The sequence below is a fragment of the Ailuropoda melanoleuca genome, chromosome 9 (assembly GCF_002007445.2).
Source record: "Ailuropoda melanoleuca isolate Jingjing chromosome 9, ASM200744v2, whole genome shotgun sequence".
NCBI lineage: Eukaryota > Metazoa > Chordata > Mammalia > Carnivora > Ursidae > Ailuropoda > Ailuropoda melanoleuca.
The window spans coordinates 70,506,352-70,531,964 of NC_048226.1; the positions used below are offsets into that span (position 1 = coordinate 70,506,352).

Below are 25,613 nucleotides of genomic sequence, written 5' to 3' on the forward strand. Positions count from 1 at the left end.
TGATCTTTTCCTCAGAAACTGATGCCAAACAGATCTTTCCCATCTGGCTTTAGTGCAAGGAGCTTGACTACCTCTCCCAGCTTTGGGTCATCTATAAATAGCAAAGCATGCTTTCTATAGAATCCATAAATAAATGAGGAGGTCAACGGTCCATAAAAATGGGAATCACTCATTTAGCCAAGAGTTAGAAGGAAAAGGGGTGACAGGACGTTTCTGATAATGCTGATAATTTTGTAGGGCTAATGATTCTGATAACAATGCCAAAGTATCTGATAATGTTGTCAAAGGGTTGTTTTCAAATCATGGTAAGGAACATGGGAAGGGAATTTGCCTAAACCAATTTTTAACTTAATTAAAATTAATTTCAATTTTCTACATGTGGTGGTTAGCAAACGGTACAACTGGTAACTTCCATGCCATAATAAAGAGTGAATTATCCCATTCACTCCTGTTTTTACTTTGGACGGTTAGCCATTTCTTGTTTTCTATCCAAACCTCTTGATTTTCTCCTTCCTGCCACCGATCAATTCCCATGTTGTCACTGTCTAGCACTCTCTATTGGGCAGTTCTGGAGGAGGTGAAACTGAGTCAGCTTGCTCTGTTATTTGCTAAAAACTCTGATAGGTAAGGCAGCGGATTCATATTTTGGCTTGTTTTGATTTCCACTCCAATGACCCGACTTTATATCCACAAAGCAATAACCAGAAACCATGGTCTAGCTGACAGGATTGGAGATGTGTGCAGGGAAATGGGAGACCTGGATGCATTTTGTAAACTGAAATGTTTTAAGATGTAATTCCAAATATCCTGCTTACTTTGGCTTTCTTTTATCAGAAAACAGGCAGCTCTTTGTGCCTTGAAAGAGACACACAGGCTGCAGAGAGTCATCTGAACTGCCCAGAGACGTCTTTAATCTTGACCGTTCTCCAACACGGGTCTCCATGGTGAACCATTTTCTAAGGAATGCTTACAATGCATAGTCTGTTCAGAGGATGCTGATTTCAAAACCTCTGTACACAGGCCATAATGAAGAGGGGCAGAAAGTGCACAGCTTCGGTAACTTAAGAAAAGGGAGAAAATTCGACAGGAAATGAAAGACTACCCAAGTTGAAAGTATGTCGCCGGCTATGATTCAGAATAAATGAAACGTAGCTCTTGGAGGTCTCTCGCAGACCACCCGCGCTTGCCCTCAAGTGTGGCGAGCATGCCAGCGTCCAGTTGCATAAATGTGCACACAGGAAAAAGGACACGTGAAGAATGGACTCACCATAATCACAGGAAGGGACTTATCTTTTATCAACGATTTGGGTTCTATAATTTTCCAACAACTTTAGTTCTCGTAGAACTATAACAATCCCAATCACTCATGTGCTGGCTCCTTACTGTTTATCAGTGCCGGATGTAGATAGATTAACGGTTTAATACCAGTCCAAACAGTCTGGTAATCTACATATTTCAGATTGCAGATGAAGCCACTGCAATGTTGGAATTTAGAGCTGCCTCTGTGTACACATGTAAGCATGAGCCAGTGAGGGAGGAATTCAGGACCTTCTCAGGACTGATCACTGCTCCTTGCCCTCAGGTCATTCTTCAAGCTCCCCCGCTCCACTCTGTATAGCAGGAGGCTGACTTCTATAGGCTGTTTCCAGACTCCTGTTTCTGGGGGCCTCTAGCTGCATTTGACAGATCAGAGACTGGAAGGGGAAAGAAGGGAATAGCCAGGGTATTACTAATCTTCCTTCTCTGGCAGTGGCCCCATCTCTTTCATGGGTCCAGCTTCCAGTGGATAAACCCAACATGATTCCAGCTTTGACTGGTCACCTTAGGTCTCTCCAGCTTGGGAGTGGTAGTGGCTTATGGCCATGGCCAATTGTGGGTCGCTGCACTGTCCCCTGCTGAGCTTTCAGCCTTCGTAGTCAATCTCCTACATTAAATTCCTAACGTAAATTATTCTTTACATACTCAGAATGGTTTCTGTTTTCTAACTGGATTCTGAATGATACAACTGAAACATATGTTAAGTATGCATGGAATCTCTTTTATAATAAAAATAATAATAGCTAATAGAAAGAGAAAGCTCCCTAAGTACCAGGGAAAAGCACTTAGTAAGTCCCGACACAGAGGGTAGCTACAGCTTTCGCCTCCAGCTTCTCCTGGTAGCAGCTGATGAATGTCCTCTGGTTGAACTCGCCAGCGTGGCTTATGTTACTCTGACGAGACCTCGACCAATACATAGGCTATTCTACCTTAATTCCAGTTAAGTATCCCCTCGAGTCTTTATTTTTTTTTAACCGTTTTTATTTATTTATTTGACAGAGAGAGAGACAGCCAGCGAGAGAGGGAACAAAAGCAGGGGGAATGGGAGAGGAAGAAGCAGGCTCCCAGCAGAGCAAGGAGCCCAATGTGGGGCTCGATCCCAGGACTCTGGGATCACTCCCCGAGCTGAAGGCAGACGCTTAACGACTGAGCCGCCCAGGCACCCCACCCCTTGAGTCTTTAAAAAACGGTATTCAGCCCATTTATTTCTATTTTATTTCAACTATACTAACTTTATGAGTTCTTATTTACATCATTACCTTTCTTTTCCCTTTTGCTCTTTTTCCAGAAAATAATAAGAACAGGGGCGCCTGGGTGGCTTGGTCGGTTAAGCATCCAACTCATGATCTCAGTTCAGGTCTTGATCTCAGGGTTGTGAGTTCAAGCCCCATGTTGGGCTCCATGTTGGGTGTGAGGTCTAACAAATACAAGCTGTCAAATGATTGCACAAATACTGTTTACGAAGATAGAGATGCTGCTGAAAGGCAAGTTTGATGGGCAGGCTATGATTACGTGATACTTTGANGGGACTCTGGGATCACTCCCCGAGCTGAAGGCAGACGCTTAACGACTGAGCCACCCAGGCACCCCACCCCTTGAGTCTTTAAAAAACGGTATTCAGCCCATTTATTTCTATTTTATTTCAACTATACTAACTTTATGAGTTCTTATTTACATCATTACCTTTCTTTTCCCTTTTGCTCTTTTTCCAGAAAATAATAAGAACAGGGGCGCCTGGGTGGCTTGGTCGGTTAAGCATCCGACTCATGATCTCAGTTCAGGTCTTGATCTCAGGGTTGTGAGTTCAAGCCCCATGTTGGGCTCCATGTTGGGTGTGAGGTCTAACAAATACAAGCTGTCAAATGATTGCACAAATACTGTTTACGAAGATAGAGATGCTGCTGAAAGGCAAGTTTGATGGGCAGGCTGTGATTACGTGATACTTTGAAATGTTCATTATCAGGTGATGCATGGAACATGCACTTGGCAAACAAAGGGTGACTGAGAGATATGTGAACGCCTAACAGTTGAAAAGTTGAGGACGTCCCATGCTTGCTNGGAAGCAGGCTCCCAGAGGAAGAGTCTGATGTGGGGCTCGATCCCAGATCGCCAGGATCACGCCCTAAGCCGAAGGCAGACGCTTAACGACTGCGCTACCCAGGCGCCCCATGGGTAGACAGATTTCTAAGACAGCCCCCTAAGATTTCTGCCCTGTGGTAAATAATCCCCTCCCCTTGAGTATGAGCAAAACTGTGAAGATGATGGATGTCACCCCCATGATTATATTATATTACATGGCAGAAGGGGTTTTGCAGGTGTAATTAGGTCCCCTGATCAGTTGACTTTGACTTATCCTGGATGGGCCTGATTTAATCAAATCAGACCTCAAAGGTACTACACTCTTCCCGCCACAGATTGAAAGGGTTACAGGGAGAACCTATGGAAGGGCCCACATAGTAAAGACATGAGAGTGGCCTCTGGTAGCTGAGAACAGTCCCCAGACAACAAACAGCAAAAAAGCAGGGACCTTAGTCCTACAACCACAAGGAAATGAATTCTGCCAAGAACGCAAGGAAGATTAGAAGTGCATCTCTCCCTAGTCAAGCTTCCTGATGAGGACTCACCTGGCTGACTGCTTGACTTCAGCTTTGTATGACACTAATCTGAGCTGGGCTCCTGACCTACAAGACTGGGAGGTAATAAATTTGTGTTGTGTTATGTCACTAAGTTTGTGGTAATTTGTTTCACAGTAACAGAAAAAGACTATAGTCTATGGGGTGTGTGTGTAGATTCCATCTGCAATACCAACAAAATACATCATAGCCACAATAAGAAATATGTAAGGAAAATCCTAAAATTTTACTGATGCATAAAAGTGGATTTGGAAAACTAGGGGGATATATTATGTCCCTAATGGGAAGATCAAATGTTTTAAAGATCTCAACCTTAAAGTAGTTTTTATGATAGATAAGAAGTGCATGAATAGTCCAAAAGAAAAAAAAAATCTGAACAGAAAATACATAGAACATTTGGAAATCTTTGGGAAAGGTCACTCTGGAAATAACATCCGAGACACTAAACTAGTCCATAATCTCTAACAGGAACTCAAATCTATAGTGGTAGAATGGACCTAAATTTTAGATCAAGAAAATGCAATTGGACTGAAATAGTAAATTCTAGAGGTGGTAGGAAAAATGGCTCTGCAAACCCACAGAGGTATAGAAGTAAGCACAGAGCTAGTGAAGTTAATCAAACCCTTAGTGGGAATAGATTTGTAATAATTTTAGGACCTGAGAGACAGGGTATATGTAAGGCATTTATACATTATTATAGATTATCTTTGATATAGATAATGATACCTGGTTAGCTTATCTTACAGTGTAATTTGATAAGTTATGTGAACGTGTAGTTTAAAAATGTATTGATGGTGTCAGATGGGAGCTACACTTGTGGGGAGCACAGCATAATGCATAGAGTCGTTGAATCATTATGTTGTATGCCTGAAATTAATGTAACACTGTGTGCCAACTACACTTCAATTTAAAAAGTTTTTTGTTTAAAGATTTTATTTATTTGAGGGAGAGAGCACAAGCTAGGGGAGAGGGAGTGGGAGAAGCAGACTCCCCGATGTACAGGGACCCCGATGTGGGGCTTGATCCCAAGACCCTGAGATCACGACCTGAGCCAAAAGCAGATGCTTCTCCAACTGAACCACCCAGGCACCCCTAAAAAGAATTTTTTTAAAGCAAAAGAAATGGGGGGGAGCATGGATGTTAATACAGGATTAGCTGTTTGCTGAAACTCCAATCTGGACCCAAATTTACACAGAGAAGGACCATTTGAAGTCGCTGGGTGGTAACAGCATCAGGAGTTGCGATTGGATACTATCTGGGGAGCCCTCCCCTCCTCTCCTCTCCAGCCTGTAGATTGCTGCCACCGCAGCGGTTTGGCACATAAAGGCACCAGCTGGGACCTTGTTCAGCTTTACACAGGGCTGTTTCATGGATGAGTGACCTGTGCAGCTATGCTTAAAAGAACCCCACGCTTGGTTTATAGTTCTATTAACACTGTCTTGAAATTCTTAATAATTTTTTTTAACAAAGGACCCTGCATTGTNAGCATGGATGTTAATACAGGATTAGCTGTTTGCTGAAATTCCAATCTGGACCCAAATTTACACAGAGAAGGACCATTTGAAGTCGCTGGGTGGTAACAGCATCAGGAGTTGCGATTGGATACTCTCTGGGGAGCCCTCCCCTCCTCTCCTCTCCAGCCTGTAGATTGCTGCCACCGCAGCGGTTTGGCACATAAAGGCACCAGCTGGGACCTTGTTCAGCTTTACACAGGGCTGTTTCATGGATGAGTGACCTGTGCAGCTATGCTTAAAAGAACCCCACGCTTGGTTTATAGTTCTATTAACACTGTCTTGAAATTCTTAATAATTTTTTTTAACAAAGGACCCTGCATTGTCATTTTGCACTGAGCCCTGCAAATTATGTAGCCAGTCCTGGCTTTAGAACCCATTGGATTTTTGCTTCTTCTGATAAACAGGAATAAAATTTAGATGCAGTTGAGCAGTGGCTCGGGGGTGAGNCCATTTTGCACTGAGCCCTGCAAATTATGTAGCCAGTCCTGGCTTTAGAACGCATTGGATTTTTGCTTCTTCTGATAAACAGGAATAAAATTTAGATGCAGTTGAGCAGTGGCTCGGGGGTGAGCATTCCTCCAAATCCCCTGACATGCTCCCCTGTCAGACTGTTCCTTTTCTCTAATATCCATCAGTTGGGTCTACTATAACTTTCAGGAAACTGGATGGGTCTCTAAAGAGAACCTGGCTGAGATGAACTTGATCTCAGCAGCATTGCCATTCTGTCAACAACCCCCACGTTGTTACAGGTGTGGCGAAACATCTCTCCTGCCAGATTCCAGCCAGTGGTGTATAAAGGACCCTACCTTGTGGGTGGCCTGGGTCTCCTGAGGATATTTTTTTCCAGAATGGTCAGAGGGGGACAAAGGGGGTTGGAAAATGATAATATTAGTCAGAAGTCAAGAATGATTACTCAACAGTGAATTTCTACCATTGATTGTTGCTTAATCTCCCTGAACCTCAGTTTCCTCATCTGTGAATGGGGCAAATGAGGAGGTATGAACCCCCACAGGACTCCCCAGAAGACAGAGAGGATGTATAAAAGACTTTGTGTGGTTCCTGGTGCTTAGTGAGTGTTGGCACTTATGAAACATCAGTTCTTTTAAAATTTTTAATGTATCTTTTAAACATGTTTATTGAAGTATAATTAAAATGCAATGTTATATTAGTTTCAGGTGCACAACATACTGATTCAACAACTCTATACATTACTCAGTGCTCACCGCAGTAAGTGTAATCACCATCTGTCACCATACAAGGTTATTACAATAGTATCAACTATAGCGGCACCTGGGTGGCTTGGTCGTTAAGCATCTGCCTTTGGCTCAGGTCAGGATCCCAGCGTTCTGGGATCAAGCCCCGCATTGGGCTCCCTGCTCAGTGGCAAGCCTACTCCCTCTCCCACTCCCCCTGCTTGTGTTCCCTCTCTTGCTGCCTCTCTCTGTCAAATAAATAAGTAAATAAAATCTTTAAAAAAAATAGTATTGACTATATTTCCTATGCTGTACTTTTCATCTCCTTGACTCACTTTATAACTGGAAGTTTTTTTGTCNCTTTTTTGCCTTTCTTTCTTTCTTTCCTTCCTTCTTTCTTTTTCTTTCTTTCTTTCTCTCTTTCCTCTTTCTTTCTTTCTTTCTCTCTTTCTTTTCTTCTTTCTCTCTTTTCTTTCTTTCTTTTCTTTCTTTCTTTTCTTTCTTCTCTTTCTTTCTTTCTTTCTTTCTTTCTTTCTTTCTTTCTTTCCTTCTTTCTTTTTCTTTCTTTCTTTCTCTTTCCTCTTTCTTTCTTTCTCTCTTTCTTTTCTTCTTTCTCTCTTTCTCTCTCTTTCTTTTCTTTCTTTCTCTTTCTTTCTTTCTTTCTTTCTTTCTTTTTTCTCTTTCTTTCTTTCTTTCTTTCTCCTTCCTTCCTTCCTTCCTTCCTTCCTTCCTTCCTTCCTTTCTTTTCCTTCCTTCCTTCCTTCCTTCCTTCCTTTCTTTTCCTTCCTTCCTTCCTTCCTTCCTTCCTTCCTTCCTTTCTTTCTTTTTTTCCTGCCGCAGGTTTGTTTGTACAAACAGCACAGGAGAACACGAGCCCCACGCAGATAGAAGCCCAGGGGACACACCAGTCCTTCCGTCCTCACACTGGCACCCAGAAGCATCTACGCTGGAGCCTTTGCGGGGGCCTGGGCACCTTTGGGAGCCTGAGCTGCAGCAGGAACCGGAGCCGGAGTCGCAGCCTGGCCTGGCCTTGGTTTGAGCCTTGGCCTTGGACTTCGGCCGCAGAGCCTGAGACCCTTGGCAATGCGGGCACGAGCGCGTTTCCCAAGCTTGGGGTGAGCGATGTAGGCAAGTCGATTGGGATCTTGGGCTTGACCTCCTTAGGCTTGACGAGGGCCTTGATAGCCTCGGCACGTGCACTCATGGCCTTGGCGTTGTTGGCCTGCACCCTTTTCAGGCCCTTCTTGTTGTGCTTCTTGGCAAAGCGCATGTTCCTCAGGAACTTGGGGTCTACCCCCTTAAGAGATTCGTATCTTTGTGACCGGGGTTTCTTGATGCCATTTCTGTGCCATTTCCGTGACTGGTTGTGCGTGGTGTGGTTCTTGGACTTGGCCATATCTGCACCGAAGCCCGCGCCTCCCGAAGCGCCTCGGACCGGAAGAGAAAGAGAAAGAGCTATAAACTGGAAGTTTCTATCTCCTAATCCCCTTTACTTATTTCACCCATCCCCCCACCCACCTCCCCTTTGGCAACCACCAGTTCTCTGTATTTAAGAGTTTGGTTTTTGGTTTATTTAACATTGATTCTTAATCATGTGGGTCATGGGCCCCTGGGAGAACCCTATGATACCTATGGTTCCTCCCCTACCCCTGCTTCGCCCCCAAATGTCATCTCGGACAAAGAGCTTGCCTACAGTGACAGCTCGACAACCCCTGAAGTTGGTTCCTGGACCCGGGTGAGGGCACGTGCCTCTCAAGGTTCGCTTAGGCGCTGCTATCTCCGCTCCCGCCTGGAAGCCTCCACCTGCGGCCTCCCACGGCCGCCACCCTGCGCTCCCCGCCCCCCCCCCCCCCCCCCCCCCCCCCGCNCCCCCCCCGACTCCGCACGCGGCTTCTCCGCAAGGGTCCCAGTGGCGGCGCCGGAGGGGGCGGGCCCGGCTGTCGGCCCGCCCAGTGTCGGGTTCGGGGTGGGGGCTCCCGCCTATTACAGGATGGAAACTACGGTGTCCAGAGGGGCGGGAGGCAGGGAGAGAGGGAGAGAGGGAGGGAGGCGCGCGGGTGAAAGGGGCATTGATGCAGCCTGCGGCGGCCTCGGAGCGCGGCGGGGCCAGACTCTGATCACGTCCCGGCTCCGCGTCTCCTCCTGCTCCTCCTCCCGCTCCGCGCGTCCCGGGGCCGCTGCGCGCCATGCGCCCCCACGGCCCCGCCGCCGCCTCCCCGCAGCGGCTCCTCGGCCTCCTGCTGCTCTTGCTGCTGCAGCTGCGGGCGCCGTCAAGCGCCTCCGAGACCCCCAAGGGGAAGCAAAAGGCGCTGCTGCGGCAGAGGGAGGTGGTGGACCTGGTGAGTCCGGCGGCGGGGACGGAGACGCGCGCCGTACGGGGAGGACGTGAGTCCGGCTGGCGGGGTGGGGGGTGGTCTTGTACAGCTGTGTCTGTGGTTCATGCGTGCGCCTGGGTGTCCAACTTTGTCTGAGTCCACGTGTAAGGTAGGACCTGGGCAATGCGAGCGGTGAGGACGTGGAACTCTTACGGGAGACGCAAATGCTGGAGCGGAGATGCGACGGTCGGATGGGACCCCCCAAAATACAGGGAGTCGCCCAATAATTTCTGGCCTCTGAGGGTCGCCCCCCCCCAACACCCCCGGAGGACGGAGAGGGTTAGGACGGCAATGAGAGTAGAATGAGAAGCTCGAGTAGGTTAGAAGGTGAGCCTGGGAGCTGTCTGGGAGACCCCGGCCTCGCTGCTCTCCTGGGTGGGCCTGGGCCAGAGCCCTGCGACGTGTCCTGTGTTGGGGCTGGTGGCCACGTCTGCCTGCAGGAGAGAATAACAACCCTCACAAAGTATCCGTCCAACTCTTTGTAACTTGAAGACTATGAGTCATGTTGGGTCATCTTCCTAGGAAGTGTGGGCTGCAATTTACTTTGTTGGACGACCACAACTCAGGACAGGAATGGTTCAGAGGGATTAAGGCCAGAAAGGGAAAATGAAGGGACCCCGCACTAACCCTCCGAGGACCCATTTCATTGTTCTGTTTATAGAGAGATGGGCAGTCAGCCCTTCCAGATACCCTCGGTTCTCAGCCTGTGGCCACCAAGCAGAAGCATCACAGCGGAGCAAAGGGAGAAGACAGTTCTCAGAAGAGCCAATAAATAGCCCAAGGGCTTTCTGAGCGGCTAATCTATGGGAAGGTCTGTGTGCTTAAAGCTCTTTCCTTCCAGAAGTCAACAAACCCAGTGGAGGGTAGAGCAGTCCTCTGCCCTGTGTCAAGAGCTGTCCTTTCAGACCATATTCACTACCATATTCCTTGGCACATAATAAACTTCAGTCTTTAGGCCAATCTTATTTGCAGACAAACAGGGTTTATAGGCATTGCAGGACCTAAGGCGGGGGCATTGTTTTGATTTAAAAAAAAAAAAACTGTCTCGAGTTTGTTAAGCTGCCATTATAAACTGTGCTAATAAACCAAATTCCCTGGCAGCTAGTTCTATGCCAGATTCAAAAGCTCTGGAAAAAAAATTCCTGCCATTGCACACTGCACTTTTGGTGATGTGCTATGTAATTTTGTTCCACAAAGCAGACAATGTGTTCAGGGCTCCAGTTCTATTTTAAGTGTCTAAATTGTCTAAAACTGTACCAAATGGCTGGGGTTCATGTGCAGTTTGCATTTTTATGAATTTGTAATTATGATACACAAAATACCCCTTTTCTCCAGAAAGCTAGCAATTTTTTCTTTTCCTTCACGGATTTACAGTACCTGCGGTTTCCCACAACGCTTGCCCGGCTTGGAAAAGCTTATTGTGAAGCCAAGCTCAGGTGCATCCTGTAGACTGGATTTGGTTTTGCTGGAGAAAAAAAAATGTTTATGTGGTCATTGAGAAGGTTTCGACAGATTCTATCAAGAAACTTCTTTGTACAGGAGCTTTCAAAGCGTTCCTTTCAAGCTTCCAGCAAGCTCTGCCCCCTGGTGGCCGGTGGAAGAAATATAGGTTCATTCTACAGACGTTTATAGAACGCCCCGCCTAGTACTAAGCCTGTGCTGGGTTAGCATTTTAAAGTGAAGGAAGACAGACGTAATACCCGTGGAACCAAATTCAATAAAATTGTGTGGTCACTGAAATGCAGTTTTTAGATAAAAAGCTGAATAAACATTCTCAACCTTGGCACTACTGACATTTGGGGCAAGATAATTCTTCGTTGTGGGGACTGTCCTGCGCATTGTAGGATACTTAGCACCTGTGGTCCCTATTCCCGTTAGATGCCAGGGGCACCCTCCCCTCCCAAGTTGTGACAATCAGACATGCCTCCAGACGTTTGCTAAGTATGCCCTGGGGGACAAAATCATCCCTGATTGAGAACTACTGATATATAGGAAAATAAAACTTTGTGTATCATCTTGCCTCAAGGAGAATAACAGTGAAAAAAAAAATCAGAAGAAGTCTTATTGTTTCTGTCTTGCCACTTGAAATTTATGTCTAAACATGTATCTGCTAGTGAAAGCAAATGAGATTACTAAAATGAAAATCTCACATAAACCAAACTGCTTTAGAATATTTTATACTTTAGCATGTCTTCAAATTTTGTTAAATACATTTGCAATTTTGTTAAATACTTTTCTTACTATTTCTTTGGTAATAAATAAATGGTGCCTTTTCTTATATCAGGAAAATGACAGTGGCCAAAGTCATGACAAAAATCATTTATCAAAACGCAGATGAAATTAGTGATATGAGAAGAAACTGATTGGGAAACATTATATCTATGAGGATCCTTCCTAGGCAGTGGCATTACTGGATTTTATAATATGACCATGTCTAAGTCCAGAAGTTGTTTTAATATATAAGGAGTCTTGGTTTCTTTTTTGTTCTCACTGGACAGTATCGTTAAACAGAATGATAGAACAATTTACATTAATAGGGGAATGTTAAAGTAAAAATTTAAGTGGCTTGCATTTGGGGTTGGGGGGTCCTAATAAATGGGCCAATTCCTGAATAGACAGGGGAATTAGACAGATGGAGATAAAATATTACCTATGCCACTTACCCAACCATATTGGTGTGTGGGGGGCTTATGGGTGTGTGCTGGCTGACAGTTTTGCTAATGCTGTCTTTCCCGGGTCTAGACCCTGGTAAGGTCCACCCATGGGAGTAGACACACTTGCCCAGTGTCACTGCCTCACATGGTCTTGGGGGAATAGTAAAACTCATCATGGCTGACATATGCTGTGCTCACTGTGTGCCCCACACTGCTCTAAGTGCAGCTTGATATGTGCTCTCACTTAAATCTCACATGAACCCTACAAGGTAAGAATCTTTATTATTTTCCCTCTTTTACAGGTAAGAAAACAGGCACTGAAATGTTGAGTAAGTTGCCTTATCTCACATAGCTAATAAGCAGTGGAGCCAGGATTAAAATCCAGAAACTCCATGTTTTTCATTTCTACCTGGTACTCTTGCTGCCTGCCTACCAAGAAAACCACAGAGAATTCTGGCACTTGAGAGGTTTGATAGATTACTGCCACCCTGTTGAAGGCCAGTGGTCACCTGTGACCAGGTCATTCGCTCCTGAGGGGAAGTGAGGTTGGAGGCCAGAAGTTTTACCTTGATGACACTTCCTTCACATAAAAATAGAAGCAGGAGGTGTGCAATCCAATTCAAAGATACTGCTGGTGTAAGATCATTATTAACTAAGGTTTTCTGATAATTATATCCCTAGGACTATGTCTTAGGGAAATAATTCAAAAGATGAAAAAAGCTGTATGGGTGAAGATTTTCATTACAATAATACTAATGATAGAAAAAAATAGAAATAACCTAAGTATCCCAAAATAGTGCAATGTTTGCATAAAATGTTAAAAGTATCATTCTGATACTTCACAGCCCTTTACAACATAAAAGGCTAGAAGAAAAAAACAGTATATCTAATTATGTTCACCCTGGAATAAAGCAATTTAAAAATTATGTATGCTTTTAATAAGCAGTAAAAAAAAAAGCAGGCAAATGAAAACATTTTGTCATCCTTGATTTCTGTGGGGGGGCAGTCTATGCAATAAGAATGGGAAAGAAATCTCAATATTTTAGAAATAACTTTAAAATCAGTTCTCTATAGTAATGCATCTAGAACATGAGCAAGTGGTGTAAAGGGATTTTTGACTCCAAGAAATGAATGCAATTCTAGGGGCCCCTGGGTGGCTCACTTGGTTAAAGGACCAACCCTTGGTTTCGGCTCATGTCATGATCTCAGGGTCCTGGGATCGAGCCCCATGTTGAGTCCCCAGTAGACCCCGTTGAGCCCCAAGTGGAGCTCTGCATTGGGTTCCACATCAGCGGGAAGTCTGCTTGTCTCCTCTCTCTGCCCCTCCCCCTGCTCTCTCTCTCTCTCTCTCTCTCTCTCTCACTCTGTCTCTAAAATAAACAAAATAAATCTTTAAAAAAATGCAATGCTAATCAGAATGAGTCTTTGAATCTTGAGTGGTGAGGGTTTGTCCCCTTTTCCTTTTTCTGCTCTAGTATAATGGAATGTGCTTGCAAGGACCTGCAGGGGTGCCTGGGCGAGACGGAAGCCCTGGTTCCAATGGCATTCCTGGTACTCCTGGGATCCCAGGTCGGGATGGATTCAAAGGAGAAAAGGGGGAATGCTTGAGGGAAAGCTTTGAGGAGTCCTGGACACCCAACTACAAGCAGTGTTCATGGAGTTCGCTCAATTACGGCATAGATCTTGGAAAAATTGCGGTAAGTAAAGTCTGAATTATCTTAAAGTTGAAGCAGAACTTAAGAGTTTTCATAGTTGAGTGTGAATTTACTATTTGATTTTATTTTTGCTGAAATTGTACTTTTTACAAAATTAAGGAGTAGGAATCATGTGGCTAAGTTAGAATTAATGAATAAAAAGAATAACATTTCAGATTTAATTTTATAAAGGTATTTCTAGGACAAATACATCACCATGTTATTTTAATCCTAATAATATCTAAAATAACTTACTCCTTTTTTAAAAACATAAACAAAAAGGGAGAGCATAAGTATTTGTGTTGGACAGTAAGCAACTTTCCAATCTTGTTCAAAAGTGAACTTAAATTTAAGTTAGTATGAGAAATTCTGCTGTGGCTCCAGACATAAGGGTAGGAAGAAATTTCCAAGAAACTCACCATGTGATAGGAATTATCTCCAAGTGGGAAGTCCGTTGATATTTGTCCTTATTCTGGCTAGCAAGTGTGGCTTAAAATTGCCAAGCTTAAGGGAAGTGGAAAGGACCAGAGATGTACTGCAGTGAGCATTTAAAATTTTTCTGCAACATTTAGGGGGGAAAAGTACTCAAAAAAGTTGTCTAGCAATGCATTTTGATTCATGATTCAGTCATTTTAATTAGTGTTTGCTTCAAAAGTAACTGGCCAGGCGACTGGGATGGCACAGAGTTGAAGAAGCTGGTGCTATTCGTAAGCCTTCTCTTGTTGACCAACTCTGTACATGGTTCCGTGTCTCTATTATTATTATTCAACAATATGTTATTCCTTGATACTCACCACTCCTACCACCTGGCAAATGCAAGTGGAAGAGGTTTTACTTTCACAAAACTCTGAGATGCTCATCTCAGCTCTTGACGGTCTGCTCGATTATCTATAAAAATCTTTCAGACTGTTTTGATTTGACTTTTGTGTACTAGAATTTCCATAGAGCTTCCAGAGTTTTGGTGACTGTGACCATTTTTATTTTCCTATGGGACGTCTTAGAAAGCATTGTATTAAGATGTGTTAAAATGTTGCCTGCTTTTTTAAACACCTGACAGTGATAGACTGGTTACTTATTTATAGTTCATCAAAAGTTGCTGAGTTCTCTCTAAAACTATCGCTGTGGACTCTGAGTTATTAATATGTTTTTAAGTTTCTTTTAGGAGCAGTCAGAATGAGTTTGGGAGCTTTCTGAAAGTAAAAGATAGTAGACCATGAACCAGGAGAGAGACAAATTTTGCAAAGAGCAATTAGAGAAAGAAACCAACGAAACAGGGTCTTCTAATTGTGTCATTATCGGTAAAGACTAAAACCTCCACCAGGGCTTTACCCCGATACTGTTTACTGTTGCTCACAAAGAAACTGGTCGAGAATAAATACACAGACAGTGCTGTTCTAGAATATAAGTCCCATGAGGGCAGACATTGGGTTTCATACAGTTGCTGTTGTAACTGTAGCATCCAGCACGTAGGGCTCAGGAAATATTTTTGGAATGAAAAAAGAAAAGTAAATATATAGATCGGTTTGGCTTTCAATACTGAAGACCAGCTGTTTTGAGTAAAACTAAAAGATACCTTCAATGGTGTGAAGAATTCTAAGAATGCCATAATTTGATTTTCTTAGAGTTCCTCCTATCTGAGTCTCTGCTCTGCCTTGCAGAGACTCTCTCTCCTTCTGTAAAAGTTAAGCTTTTGAAAAGTTAAGACTTAAGTTTGAGGAAAAGGAAAGTTGAGTAACGTTCACACGACAACTCGAAAGCATCTTTAAGATGAAAATGGAAAATGCTAAGTGGCCCCTCTTTCTGTGTTTGCCATAGGAGTGCACATTTACCAAGATGCGCTCGAACAGTGCTCTGAGAGTTCTGTTCAGTGGCTCACTTCGGTTAAAATGCAGAAACGCATGCTGTCAGCGTTGGTATTTCACGTTCAATGGAGCTGAATGTTCAGGACCTCTTCCCATTGAAGCCATCATTTATTTGGACCAAGGAAGCCCTGAACTCAATTCAACAATTAATATTCACCGCACTTCTTCCGGTACGTAGAGTAGTGACTGCGGGATGTGCCTGACGGCTTCAGAGACCAGAGCTTGGTTGTGAACCCGCTCTCATGTTGGCTCGCCAGCCTGGGATAAAGAGACCTATAGCAAGTTTCCAGCACCTAACTCTTCATCCTGGTGGCATTTCAGAATTCCCTGAAATGGATCTTTGAAATAAAACGCAGATGCCTGGGCCCCGTCTCTGACCAACTTGAGTCAGAATCTCTGGGGATAAGACTGTGTTTTTTAAAAGATCCCCAAGATTGAAAATCACAGAGTTAGATGAAATGGCAAAACAGCCCATAATGCCATGGAGCAGTGGTTTTCTACCCGGCTATTACATTAGGCTCACCTAGGGAACTTAAAAAAATCCCCATCCCTGGGTACCACCCTTCCAGGGAGTCTGACTTAATGGATCTAGAAGCGGCCAAGGTACTGGGATTTCAGAATTGCTTCCAGCTAGTCTCATGCTCAGCCAAGTTTGAGATCCACTTGATAAGGAGATTATTTCTCTGCCTTGTCCTTTAAAAGGATAGACATTGTCTGCTGAATTTGTAAAAGAGAACATTTCTAGAGTGCATTCTTTGTTTCTGCCTAGTGTAAGAGAAAAGACATTCATTTAAACCAGTGTTTAAGAAAAAAAAATTATTGCTTTGTTCTATTCTATTTTAAGGTTCATTAAAGAAACTTTGGAAGATACTCCAAAAATAGAAGGGGGGGTGTCTGTTAATGTCATCACCCAGACACACCCCTATCGATATTTGGCTGCCGCCCATTTTGGTTTCTTAGGTTGCAATGGGATAGCACACCATGGCAGGCCACACTGGGAGAATCACAAGATGTATATATCACTAGCTTCATTCCCCGGACGTCTTGCAGGGATTTCTCACTAACCTTGTACTTACAAATGGCAGAGAGAAGAGAAGAGATCCCCCACCGTTAATCAGAGGAAATTCTATTTCAGCATGTTTTGGGGATCCAAGTCAGATACTGAAGCCAAAAATTAATATAGCACATTTATTCCTGAGAAGTCAAGGGCATCCCTTCTGCATTCTTCCTCAAATCCCCACACTATCCTTGAGATATAAAGAAGATATTTTAACCCCCTCTCTTGGCACATAAAGAAGGTCCAGGAAAATAAAGTGTCTTATGCAGGACAGTAGAATCAGTGTTCAGGAGAGCAGAAACCAGCTCCTTGCCTGCCCTCTTGTCTCCCCAACCCTCTCTTTGATCACATTAAAGAGCCTCATTGCTGAGTTCTTAGATCCGAAAAGCAGTCTCTGCAATAAGAAAAATATAGCTATAAAATAAAAATTCAATTAGGAAGTGATATACTATATACTATATAGTATGTATGTGGTATATGTAATTAGTATAAGCAACTTTCTATCTTATTACCTTTAAGGTCCTTATGACGATATCTTGCTACAACATAAGACCTCGGGTCCAGGAACTGTGACCTATACATGTATATGCTTTATAAATTACTAACATAGCAGTTCCTAACCATGGTGTGGAAACTTATGTGGTGTGATCACTTGGGTGGAATATCAGAATTTGTTATTTATAACAGTTTTTGTATTAAGATGATAGAAGGTTACCTCTGTAATAAAATCGCTTTCTCTTGCACACTGATACTCTTTCTTGAGAGAAAGGAGACACTTACACTTAGCGCATCGAAGATGACTTTAAAGCCTTGGATATGCCCATGGGAGTTTGAAAAACATTTGAATGTCACCTTCTTACCTGGGGTCTAGAAAACCCTACTCCAACATATTTCAGGTGCTTAATCAGTGGCAATATTACCTTATCACAGCAAAAATGTTCATTCATTCAAAAAACATTATTTCACGGGTTAAAGACCATGAAGTCACCATCTGACTCGCCTCATGTGAGACTGATGCTAGACCCAAATTTGTCTTATGTCCTGTAGTGTGAGGTGAACAAGCTTCTAGGCCATGGATGTGCAGAACTTGGGAGAACATGAGTATTTCTGGGCATTTTCACCCAGCGTGGCGCTAGATTAAATGGGATCGTGGCCACACTGTTTTGTTCTCCCAGCTTAGAAAGGAGCCTGAACCACAGTGAAATCCTTGGATTCTGAGGGACTTACTTTAGATTCATTGATGTGTCAGCTGAAGGAAGAGGACTGCTTCAAGCCCAAATCCCTGAGGCTCAGCTAGAATGTACTAACCTACCGAATGGGAAACCTGACCCGTCACATGATCGCATCCCTACACTACTTATATGTCAGGACTCATTTTCTGAAAGAATCTGGCAACCTCTGATCCTTTTCCCCCCCTGCACAGACACTATCTTTTTGTCTGTTAAAATGACCATTGGGGGAATTTTTTTTTAAAATATAGAAGGACCTTGGTAAGATGGAATGCACATTGTATATTAGTATGCGGAAGTCCAGAGACCCTGAGAAAAGTTGCATATTTATAAAGCATAAGAACACAGACGGAAAGCAAGGTTGTTTGTTTGTTTGTTCACTGTGGGGAAATGCCATGTAAAATGGGATTCCCAGATTGAAGGACTGGTATAATGATTATGCTAGAATTTCTTTTAGTGTTACAAAAGTCCTCCTATGCATCAAGTGTACAGGTAAGTGTTGGAAAAGACCTGCATATCAAATAGAAGTCTTGGCTTTCAAAAGTGTGGGTTTCCTTTGTTTAGTCAAATAAATTGCTTTTTTGTTTTCAGTCACCTAAATGGTAACTTTCGGTAACTGAACAGATTCTGGCTTGATGGCTGGAACCTGTAAGAAAACCGCCTGTTCAGCTTATATCATCAGACAGATAGGTATACACTTTAAAAAAATATTTATGTGGTAAGAAAAAGAGAATTTACCTTTATGAAGTCCTTATTACGTATTAGAATTTTAATTTAATTAGAATTTTAATTCACTGTGCGTTAAATAGATTTGTTACCCACCTTGCTCTAGTAATAACATTTAGGTGAAGATTTTTGCTTTTTGTTCTAAAGAGTGTAACTTTCGTCTCTCTTCTGCAGTGGAAGGGCTTTGTGAAGGAATTGGAGCCGGACTGGTGGATGTTGCCATCTGGGTTGGGACTTGTTCGGATTACCCGAAAGGAGATGCCTCTACTGGGTGGAATTCAGTGTCTCGCATCATTATTGAAGAACTGCCAAAATAAACCCTTTAATTTTCACTCCCTACCTCTTTTTTATTAAACCTTCGAAGGGTTCATTTTAGTGGCGTTTTTATATCATTTTTATGTAGATATCTGAATAAAAAACAAAGATAAACGTGTTTCAGACCAAAGTGTGATTTCACACTGTTTGAAAATCCAGTATTATTCATTTTCCTTCAATCAAAAATGGTTTCAGGATTTTGTAGTTGATTAGAAATTCCTTCCTCATATTCCCCATTCCCTGAACCTATAATTTGGAATGTCACTGTGGTCTTGAACTTTTCCTATTCTCTTAGGATAGCACTTTTTAAAACAGAAAGGCTGCCATACCGGTCTTTGTACAAGTTGTAAATGTTCAGAACTGTTTTATATCTGTGAAATAAAACTTATTTCAAACAAATTCAATATGTTAACCTAATTGCTACTAAAATTAGAGTTCCTGGTACTTTATATCTGAAAAGTTGGGTTCATTTAACAATCATATATTACATTTTAGTGCATGTATAAGACTGTTCCATATTTTGAAGAATAAAAAGAAAAAAGGGGTATTTACATGTCAGGAAATACATTAGCACTTTAGGAATTTCATTTTTTTTTAAAGATTTTATTTATTTACTTGACAGAGATAGAGACAGCCAGCGAGAGAGGGAACACAAAGCAGGGGGAGTGGGAGAGGAAGAAGCAGGCCCACAGCACAGGAGCCTGATGTGGGGCTCGATCCCATAACGCTGGGATCACGCCCTGAGCCGAAGGCAGACGCTCAACCGTGGTGCCACCCAGGCGCCCCTAGGAATTTCATTTTTAACAGAATAAAAAGATATTTTTAAAAAGAATAAAAAGAGGAATCCTGTCCCAAATCGCTTACCACTTGATAGGGAAGGTAAGATGTATACAAAAATAACAATAAAGCAAAGATCAATTTGTTGATTGACATAAAAGTTACTGAAGGGGTGGTACAATTCAAAGGATGTTCTATTACTTCTGGCCAAGGTGATCAGAAAGAATTCATGTTGAAGGAAGTTCAGGTGTCAGACTGATAAAGTTAAGTGAATCCTGGGCTTGAATTGGAAATATCAGCATGAACTCCTCAAGTACTTTATCTTAAATAAGCCTATAAAACAATAACAACAAAGTCTCCTCATTTTTGGCCTGCAAACAATGACCTAGAAAAGGCCTAGAAATGATAACCAGTCAGGTGACACCCCGATTGTGATGTCCACATTCCATTTCCTACTAAAAGGAGATAAGTGTCCTTGAAGAAATGGGTGATTTCAGCTCTGGGGCAGGAAATGTACAGTGTGAGTCTGGAACATCTTGGCATACTGGAAACCAAGGCAGCTATGAAAGACAACTGAAAAGGATCCAAGAGCCAACTTGAATTGGTGCCCACTGGCAAAGATGGTACGATGTAAGCATCAATAAAGATAATAACTGCAATGGCTTGCAACACATCAAATATGTTTTAATGCAGGAGTTCATAATGATATTAACATAAACTCATTGGTCAACTTGGAGGATGCCAGCAAACCAACTTGTTACTTTGAAAATTGGTAAATAGAAAAAAAACCAAGCATTTATTCTGCTTTCTCAATATGAACCTTATTTCTGGGTGACCAAATTGTTGATGAAGGGAAATTTCCCCTTATAGAAAGTGTGTGTGTATTTTGTAGTGTGCATTGATATATAATAAATGAGGAGTGATGGAATTAGAATATCAAATTTTCAACCCCTCACAAATTAAGGGATCTAGCAATGATCGTCAATGACTGACAACATTCCAAAAAGGGAGGGACCAGGCTATGTGCCTCTTAATGAATGTACCTAACACTACCCAAGTACTTTTGCCAAGAGACAATCAAACTTGGATTTGATGTAGCTTCCAGATATAACCCTTAAATTTTGGGAAATATAGGGGGTAGAAGAACATGTTCAGTGACAAGACAGAATCATAATCAGCAAATCTAGACTCTGGGAAACTTGAAAGACAACTTGGTCTCTTCAATAAAAAATAAAATGCAAAACGAGAAAGAAAAACATGGATTAAAAGAGATTTACTGTCATATCAATCCATTTCAATGTTTGAACTTTATTTGGATGCTTGAGATAGCTGAGGACATTTGAACATTAACTGGATATTGGATATCAAATAATAATTTTTAGGTATGATAATGGTATTATTTTTTTGAACTCTTTTTTTGAGATTTTATTTTTTTAAAGTTCTTTTTTTTTTTTTTAAAGATTTTATTTATTCGTTTGACAGAGAGAGAGACAGCCAGCGAGAGAGGGAACACAAGCAGGAGGAGCGGGAGAGGAAGAAGCAGGCTCCCAGCGAAGGAGCCAGATGCAGGGCTTGATCCCAGGACACTGGGATCATGTCCTGAGCTGAAGGCAGACGCTTAAGGACTGAGCCACCCAGGAGCCTCTGGGTTTTATTTTTAAGGGGCCACTGGGTGGCTCAGTCGCATCTGCCTTCAGCTCAGGTCATGATCCTGGGGTCCTAGGATCAAGCCCTGTGTAGGGCTCCCTGCTCAGTGGGGAGCCTGCTTCTTCCTCTCCCTCTGCCCCTCCCTCCCCACCTCCTGCTCTCTCTCACTATCTCAGATAAATAAAATCTTTAAAAAATATATTATATTTTTAAGTAATCTCTACACCCAATGTGGGGCTCGAATTCACAAACCCAAGATCAAGAGTCGTGTATGACCCACTGAATGAGCCAGCCAGGCACCCCAGAATGTGATTATTTTTACATCTTTTCTTTTAGAGGTACTGCAATATTTAAGGTAAAGCGATATGTCTGGAATTTGCTTCAGAATAATCTGGAAAGGAAAAGTGGGTGAAAAAAGAGTCTAGATGAAATAATGTTGAAAAGAGAAGTTAACCAGGATGGGTAAACATTTTGAGAAATGCGGCTGGGATTAAGGACATTTTGGGTGGGGACAAGAACATTAATTCAGACCTCTTTAAATTGGCACAGACTGTGAAGATACATGGGTCCCACGTGAATGCCTACTAAAGGATATCCATTGCAGAGGGGGCTCTTAATAATGAGATGGACAAAATAACACACTGTTGGGGTCAGCTCCTTTCCCAGCCACGCCAGTCCTAGTTCAATGGACCCATGAACAAAGAGGCCATGGTGGCAAGGATGGAGGCTGTTCAACAACATAGAATTTCCCTTAAAAGGCTGGCCTGGCTAGAGTCACTGCTGCAGAGACCAGCATTGAGTATGTAACATTGGCACCATTTCCTGAGAGGACAAGCCAGACACCTAGTGGACCTCTTCTACCATGGAGGGACAGAGATTCATTCTCATGGAGATAGACATATATTCTGGGTATAGATTTGCCCTCCATGCCCCTAATACTGCTGCCAACACCACCATGATGGACTCACAGAATGCCTTAACCACTGTCATGGCATTCCATTTGGCACCGTTTTGGATCCAGAAACCTACCTCATTCTACAACAGAGTGCAGCAATGGGGCTCACCCCATGGAATTAACTGGTCTCACTACATACCCATCACTGGAGAATGGCTAGTCTAAAGGAAAGGTGAAATGGCTTGCTGAGGACTCATTATGGTTCCAGTTGGTAGACAGCATCCTAGAAGAATGCGGTCTCACAGGATGCAGTATGTGCTTGGATCAGAAATCATTACATGCTGTTCTCTCTCCTGTAGCTAGAATACAAGCAGTGGAAGTGAGAGTGGCTTCTCTCACTATTATACCTAATAACTCATTTGTAGACTTTTTGCTTTCTGTCCTGGCAGCTTTGAACGGCTGATTTGGAGATCTTGGTATCCAAGAGGGGAATGCTTCCACCAGGGGACACAAAAATAGTTCCACTGAATTGGAAGATGAGACTGTACTAGTTTTCTATTGACTGCATAGCTAATTTGGTAGATTAAGACAACACAAATTTATCTCATGGTTTCTGTGGGCCAAGGATCTAGGTTCAGGTTAGTCGAGTCTTCTGCTTATGTTGTCACCAGGCTGAAATCAAAGCATTGGCTCAGTTATCTCATCTGAGGCTCAGGATTCTCTTCTCAGCTCCTGTGATTGTTAGCAGCATCTAATTCCTTGCAGCTGTGTTGTTGAAAACCCTGTTTTCTTGCTGTAAGCTGAGAACTGCTTTTACCTCTTGGAGATCACTCCCAGGTGCTTGCTACGTGGCCCCTCCTCTTACAACATGGCTGTTTTTCTTCCAGACCAGCAAGAGTACTCTTTTCTGCTTATAAGCCTTGCTTGATTAGGTAGGTTGGGCTCACCCAGGATAATCTCCTTTTGGATTATAGCCAACCGATTAGGGACAAATTACACTTGCAAAATTCCTTCTGCCATATTCCATAATCATGGAATTGATAACCAACTATATTTACAGGTCCCAACAATGCGCAGGTAGAAATAGGTTGTTTATATCAGGGGGCAGGGATCATGGAATCCCTGTTAAAAGTCTACCTGCCACAGACTGCCACCTGGCCATTTTACGCTCTTTATACCCCTGAACCAAAAGGTGAAAAACAGGAGGTTAATCTGTCGGCTTTACTGATGGAGCCCAATTACCATGGGAAATTGGTTGCTACTATGGTGGAAGCAAAGAGGACTATGTTTGGAACCCAGAAGATTTTCTGAGGTTCTTTTTAGTACTTCCATGTCAAAGATTAATGGAGAACTACAGGAACCAGAAAAGGCAGAGTGATTGGGGATTCAGACCTTCCAGAAAGGAGGATTTGGGTCTTCTTCACCAGGTAAAGAACCCCGAGCTGTGGGTTCTGGCTGTGGGCAAGGAAAATGTGGAATGGGTGGTTAAATGTGGAAGCTATAGATAGCAACTATGACCTTGTGAGCAAGGACGGAAACCAGGACTGTGGTAGCTTTGGATAGATTCTCTTTGTTATATGCCTGTTTATACATGCTAACCCTTTTCTTCCTTTCTCTCCTTCTCATTTTTATTTTATGTAAAAGTTGGTGGAGGTCAACTTCACAATTCTGAGGCGAAATTAATATAGCCAGCAATGAATTCAATGACTGTTGGGCTTTGTGTTTTCTCATATGGGGAAGTGCAGGCACTTAACTTATCGGGATAGTTGTATCATGCTAGGGCTAAAATACAGTTAGTTGCTTCATCATTGTGCAGGAATTGGAATGTGTTTAGAAGGTTGCGAATGAAACTAAGTACTCCAAAGGGTCAATTAAAATACTCGATTTATTGCTTCTGAGCTCTGAATTCATTCTTCAATACCTACACTATGATAATGAACTGGACTCTAAGTATTTCTCCTTTAGAAGCGGGCTATTAAGAGAATACTGGAGGGACACTGCGGAAGCAGCTTGTCTTCCCGATTTCAGTGAGCTGAAATGTGCTTCTTGCTCCTATCAGTGGTGTGTATGTCTATCTGGTGGTACTTTGCTCCAGTTGCACACCCAGAATGCACAGTCCTTTAACTAGGACTTGCAGCCCCAGCCCTGGGGGTCTGCTTATCTTGCTGCAGTTGAGAGGGACACCACATACTCCTGGCCCCTGTGGCGGCAGGGCCCCTGATTCCCCAGAATGTCTCCCCTCCCCCAGTCTCGGCTTGCTTGTCCCCTGCAGAGTTGTTCCTGAAGCCCTTCCAACGTGGACAAAGTCTGCCCTGGTTTTGCACCTGCAAAAATGTCCCAACTCCCTTGGCAACATGCTCAGCTAGCCTTGGCTTGTGTCGTAAGGGATCTTTTCCCTGTTTATCACGTAATTCTAAACCAGCTCTGGCCCAATAAATCCAGCAGATTTTCTCATCATCCCGTGGTCTGTAGTGGCACCTTCTTCAAGAGGTCTGAATTTCAAAGGGGGACCTTCTTTCAAACTTGTCCTTCCTTGGCTACTTTTTCTCAGCTTTAGGGTACTGTTTAGAGTTCCTGTAATATATCTATCATAGCTTTGCAATTCCTTAATCTTCTCTTGGTTAAATTTGCTCTGTGTTCTGTCTCCTGGTTGGACTTAGATTGACAGTGTGTGATTAGTTGATTGGAGGTGGGGACAAGGAAGTGAGCATGAGTGGTGCTTTCTCTCTCCTCTTTGGGAACAAATTGCTCACAGCATGAGTTCCGCCCCACATCTCCTTGCTGTTTTTTTTTTCCCCCAAAGATTTTGAGAGAGAGAGAGTGAGAAAGAGAGAGAGGAGCAGGGGGAGGCGCAGAGGGAAAGGGAGCAGCAGACTCCCTATGGAGCAGGGAGCCCAACACGAGGCTCGGTTCTGGGACTCTGGGAGCATGACCTGAGTGGAAACAGACACCCAATCGACCGAGCCACCCAGGCACCCCCTCCTTGCTCTTTTACAAGGACTGGCTCTGGAAGTCTTGGTCCAGTGCTTTCTGTGGCTGGATGGGTAGGTTTGTATGACTCTGAGGCTTGGTTTAAGGAAGCCCTTTTACACAAATATAAGCCTCATTCTCTAATTTCAGCCTTACTACTAAGGATAATATTTTATGCTTCACTTAATCAATTTATTAGTTTTTTTTCAAAGATTTATGTATTTGAGAGACAGCTTGCAAGCAGGGGCAGGGCAGAGGGAGACAAGCAAACTACCCGCTGAGCCGGGAGCCTGACACTGGCTCAATCCCATGATTCTGAGATCATGACCTGAGCTGACATCAAGAGTCAGACACTCAACCGACTGAGCTACCTGGGCGCCCCCTATTTATGAAATTGTTTAAAGGCTGGGCGAGAAAGGTTAACGTGAATCACTTAACAAAAGTATCTTGTTGCTATTTGTCATGTTGAATGTAAATTGGTTTTATCACTTTCTTGCCTTGAGTAGAAGATGCCTGGCATCACAACTAATATATACTGAAATTTAATACAAACACACAACTTTGTCATATTTGATGTCAGAAAATACATTGGGAACAACTTTCAAATCATCCAACACTTGTACAGTTGGACCTTCTCCAATAGCAGATTTTAGTTATTTTTCTAAGGCTACTGGTCAGTCTTCCTCTTTCATGCTTTTCATGGTGAGTTGAATAACTTCTTTAATTCTTTATGAACATTAAATAACTGTTTTTCA

General features: G+C 43.0%; 2 protein-coding genes across 2 annotated transcripts; one reads left to right on the plus strand and one right to left on the minus strand.

Annotated features, from left to right (window-relative positions):
- Positions 1-7,598: 7,598 nt before the first annotated feature.
- On the minus strand, positions 7,599-8,109 carry LOC100472067 (60S ribosomal protein L29-like). The gene is given in 2 exon segments (XM_034668868.1): positions 7,599-7,795; positions 7,798-8,109. Coding segments are annotated over 2 exon segments (453 nt in total). The 5' UTR covers positions 8,054-8,109.
- Positions 8,110-8,699: 590 nt separating this feature from the next.
- Positions 8,700-18,968, plus strand: CTHRC1 (collagen triple helix repeat containing 1). Its single transcript, XM_019793234.2, has 4 exons — positions 8,700-8,996; positions 13,162-13,383; positions 15,196-15,412; positions 18,429-18,968. Exons 1-4 carry the CDS (start codon positions 8,844-8,846, stop codon positions 18,569-18,571), a joined length of 735 nt encoding a protein of 244 aa, XP_019648793.2. The 5' UTR covers positions 8,700-8,843; the 3' UTR covers positions 18,572-18,968.
- The last annotated feature ends 6,645 nt before the right edge of the window (positions 18,969-25,613 follow it).

Bases quoted from the DNA above. Each gene is read 5' to 3' on its own strand.
- CTHRC1 (XM_019793234.2), top strand. From the start codon at position 8,844: ATGCGCCCCCACGGCCCCGCCGCCGCCTCCCCGCAGCGGCTCCTCGGC. The intron at 8,997-13,161 runs GTGAGTCCGGCG...TTTCTGCTCTAG, and splicing joins AGAGGGAGGTGGTGGACCTG to TATAATGGAATGTGCTTGCA. The intron at 15,413-18,428 runs GTACGTAGAGTA...TCTCTTCTGCAG, and splicing joins TATTCACCGCACTTCTTCCG to TGGAAGGGCTTTGTGAAGGA.